Raw genomic sequence first — 3,976 nt, 5'->3', positions numbered from 1 at the left:
GCTCTCCAGCAAAACACTCTTTACGTGCCACCACGGTGACAATGGGAATGCAGAGTTTTTCCTGCCAATCATGGGAACACGAGGATAAGCCTGTGTTTCCTGGAATGCTGCCCATTAGGAAAGAGACGGAGGGAACACAGGATGTTCTGAGCACATTGTCCTTCAGTGTAGAAGAGAGCTGTTTACAGGGAGTTTCTCCATTCTCACAGTTAATCATTCTGAGCCTCACTGAGCGGGATTCCCTCCTTAAGTTTTCCATTACACCTGTCCAACCACTGGCTTCTTTTTTTCATGTGCTAAGTATGTCCTCTGCTGTTTCCTTTCTAGCGTGTTCATGCATAGAAAACTAACGATTTTCACACACAGTCTGAAAACTACAAGCAGTTTAACCTGGACTTAGCAGCTCTTGTAAACCAGGGTTTTCCTGGTGACACCTTTAATGACACCTTGACTCATCCATAATTACACTGTGACGTTAACACATCTGTAAGTGTTTCACACCTCCTCCTCCTCTCTCTGGACGCTCTGCTGAGAGGCGCGGTAATGATGTCACAGGGCAGGGGCATGTGTGTCTATAAGTGCAGAGAGAAACCTCTGACTGAAGTAGAGCTGAGCCACGCTGCTGGAGAGGCACAGGCAAATTTACCTCTGGGTGCCAAACTCACCTCTGGATACTTTTCATCCTGGAGCTGCAAAAATAACTTCTTTCCTCTTGGGAATCTGGATGTGAAAGCCTACTTTTTGTTTGCTTGCTTTATTTGCTGGGATCAGGATGCTTTGTCCTGTTGCTTTGCAGCGGATCTCCTTCACCCTGTTTATGCTGGGCAGAGCTGCAGTAATGGTGAGTTTCTGTGGCTTTAAATGCTTTTTATTTCTGTGATCTTCCATATAGTTATTTTAGATAACATTTTGATTACCATTTTAAAAAATAAATAAATAAAAATCAGTCTGAGCTGACCTCTGACCCTGGTATTTAGGTAGACAGTGCATGCCCAGCTGAATGTTCCTGCCCCCCCTCGCCTCCACTGTGCCTGCCCGGCGTCAGTCATGTAACTGACGACTGTGGCTGCTGCAAAGTTTGTGCTCGGCAGTTTAATGAGGACTGCAGCACGACAGAACCTTGTGATCACATCAAGGGGCTGCACTGCCATCTGGGGGCTGGAGGAAACCCAGAGAGAGGACTGTGTCAAGGTGAGCAAGGAGTTTATTGAAAGCTCACAGCTTCAAATCATTAAAGGAATAATTATTCTGATGTTGGAACAAAAGCTACAAACAAAAACACAGCTCCTGTACCGAGAATCAGACAGCAAGGGTAGATGCACACTGTTGAAATTACAGAGCAACTGTCCACAAACACCCTGCAGATGCATTTCAAAGGAACTCTGGACACTTTTATGTAATGACTCTAATGGCTCTGGAGGAGCTGCTTAAGGTCTAGCTGGAAAATAAATAAATGAAAAAGCAGGAATGCAAACATTTATTTGAAATAAAAGGTGCTATGAATCTGTGGGATCATTACAGATCACAAGGGAGCATTAAACTGTTCAAAAAGCATGAAATCTCCCTGATAGGAAATCCATTTGATTTCTTGGTGTATTTCTCTAGAGTATGACGTCTTAGCTGAAGGGCCAATATTAGGCTCACTTACAGGTTACTCAGGTTAACTTTACTAGATAATGTTTACATGCTTATTTATTATTCTTTTTTTGCAATACATTGCTTCAGCATCTCTTTTGACCTCCAGTCAGAAATGTTTTGTTTTAGCTCGTCCTCCATAAGAAACCTTTTCTTTGACTGCTCAGCTGGCCTGGTGTGAAGAAAAGTAAAAGGTTGAGCAGATTTTACAGATTTTATGAGTATGTGTTTTTTTTGATTCCATGGATCTTGACCTTCACACATGTACCTTCAGGGAAATAAAAAGTCAGTTTGATTTGCACTAAAGCAGAAAAAGTGACACAGCAGCACATTAACACACAGACGATGCTTGATTATTGGTTGATGTTAGCATCAAAGCTGCAGACGTGATAACGCTAACAGTTTTCCTGTTGTGAAGCTGCTGCCACTATAATACACTCAAAGCAACACTCTGAGTCTTCAGCTAGAAAAGTGGCTTTAGCATGGAAACGAAAATGGAAAATGGTGAACTATGAGGCAGCTGACAGCATCTGTGTTTAGAGGATGGCCTCAACACATGTTACATAGATAAACAACAGAGGGAAAGCATGGAAAAGCCAAAATGGTAGTTCATCAGCAGTGTTTCCTGTGAGCGAGACGTAAAAAGCTATACAACATACAAAGTGAGAGGTAAAAACACAAAAACGCAGCAAACAGACTCATTAAGTTTTTGCCGTATCCTTCCATGAAGTTCAAAAGTGTCTGCTAACAGCTCAGTTTCCTGTTTTCTATGTCAGCTGAAGCTCATGGCGTACCCTGTGCATTCAATGGGCGAGTGTACCAGCATGGTGAGGACTTCCAGCCCGTTTGCCAGCACCAGTGCACCTGCATGAATGGTGTGGTGGGCTGCATGCCCCTCTGTCCCTACCAAGTGCCCCTGCCTCGGTGGCGATGCTCAAAGCCCCGGCTGGCGCAGCCCGAGGGTGGCTGTTGTGAAGAATGGGTGTGTGATGATGACAACAGCATCAGCGAGGAGCTGAGTGAGCCAACAGAGAGCCAGCTGCACCCAAACCACATCAGTCCTTTGCTGCCAGTCCAGCGACAGAATCCCCTCCCAGCTGCCAGCGGAGCAGATACATTCAGAGGTAAAGTTGAAAATACTGTAAATCATCAGAGCAGCACTCTCAAATAAGTTGATGACTTTATTGATGTGAAATATTCACAAAACCCTCAAGAACTCCAAGAAGTGACTCACAAGGTAACTAATTGTCTGCTGGCATCCATGACTTCATTGCTGTATTGTGCTCTCACGCAGAGATCGCATTGTTCCCCCTCTCTGAGGTCTTACATGAGCCCCAGTGTTTCCCACAGACCACTGAGTGGACCCAGTGCTCTGCCACATGTGGGATGGGCATTTCAAGTCGTGTGACCAATCACAACCCAGACTGTCAGCTAGTCAGAGAAACCAGACTGTGCCAGATCCAGCACTGTGACCTGCAGCTTCCCATAACTAAGAAGGTAGTGTATACTCAAATGGAGATGGATGTAGAATGCCGATAGGAACATCTGAGATTTGTTATTTAACTGTGGCTGTCTCTGTCATCCTGGAAGAAATGTCAGCGAACCTTCCGCCCACACGAGCCAGTCAGCATCACCTTTGGTGGATGCTCTACAGCTCAGCGATATCGGCCTCGGACCTGTGGGACTTGCACTGACGGCCGCTGCTGCGCCCCGTCTCTCTCTCGCACCGTGCAGCTCCGCTTCCACTGCCCCAGTGGAGACATCCTCTACAATGTAATGTGGATCCAGCGCTGCAGCTGCGGTACGAGCTGTGGTAAACACACCTATCACTCCAGCACCTCCGTCAACCTCTACAATGACATCCACACTTTCAGAGACTGATGCTGACTTATCAGCGGACTCTGCACCTCCCCCTCGCTAAACTCACTGCCTCAATGTCTGTCCGCTGGGTGGGAAAGGAGTCCGCTCGCTTGCACTTTAAGCTTGCTGTCATGATGATGTCACTTTGTCCACGCTACAGGCGGTGCCTCTCCAGCGTCCTATGCAGTCTCGAGGACGACACAAAACAGTGTGACTGCTATGCCACAGTGTAGGCCGAGAGCTTTAACTGAAACTTTAATTTATTTTCAACTTTGTTTTCTTTTCCACAGAGGGTGACACGACAACTTGTCAAACATAAAGAAGGCTTTTTAACAGGCATATTAACAGGAAGTAATGGTTATCAAAGACATGCATCTTTGTTCTTCACCACATTTTAAAATGCTGAGGAGCAGTGGCATCGATTGTTGGTTCACATGGATTGTGCTTGATACAGTCCACCTGTTCCCCGTACAAGTACTGA

The 3,976-nt window shown here is 45.8% G+C and overlaps 1 protein-coding gene across 2 annotated transcripts in view; it reads left to right on the top strand.

The window, feature by feature from the left end:
• Positions 1-462: 462 nt before the first annotated feature.
• ccn1l2 (cellular communication network factor 1, like 2) overlaps positions 463-3,976 on the top strand; it is a 3,946-nt gene continuing 432 nt past the window's right edge. The window contains exons 1-5 of one of the 2 annotated variants that reach the window (XM_004558591.3): positions 463-841; positions 982-1,191; positions 2,412-2,759; positions 2,930-3,132; positions 3,226-3,976. The exon at positions 3,226-3,976 is cut by the window's right edge and continues 432 nt beyond it. In XM_004558591.3, the coding sequence (XP_004558648.2) occupies positions 544-841; positions 982-1,191; positions 2,412-2,759; positions 2,930-3,132; positions 3,226-3,516 (1,350 nt within the window). In that variant the 5' untranslated portion in view covers positions 463-543 and the 3' untranslated portion in view covers positions 3,517-3,976. Of the gene's footprint in view, positions 842-977; positions 1,192-2,411; positions 2,760-2,929; positions 3,133-3,225 lie in introns of both variants that reach the window. The other variant, XM_004558592.5, reaches the window with a different exon arrangement.

This window comes from Maylandia zebra, linkage group LG12 (assembly GCF_041146795.1).
Source record: "Maylandia zebra isolate NMK-2024a linkage group LG12, Mzebra_GT3a, whole genome shotgun sequence".
Classification (NCBI taxonomy): domain Eukaryota; kingdom Metazoa; phylum Chordata; class Actinopteri; order Cichliformes; family Cichlidae; genus Maylandia; species Maylandia zebra.
This window is presented reverse-complemented; position numbering and strand designations above follow the sequence as displayed.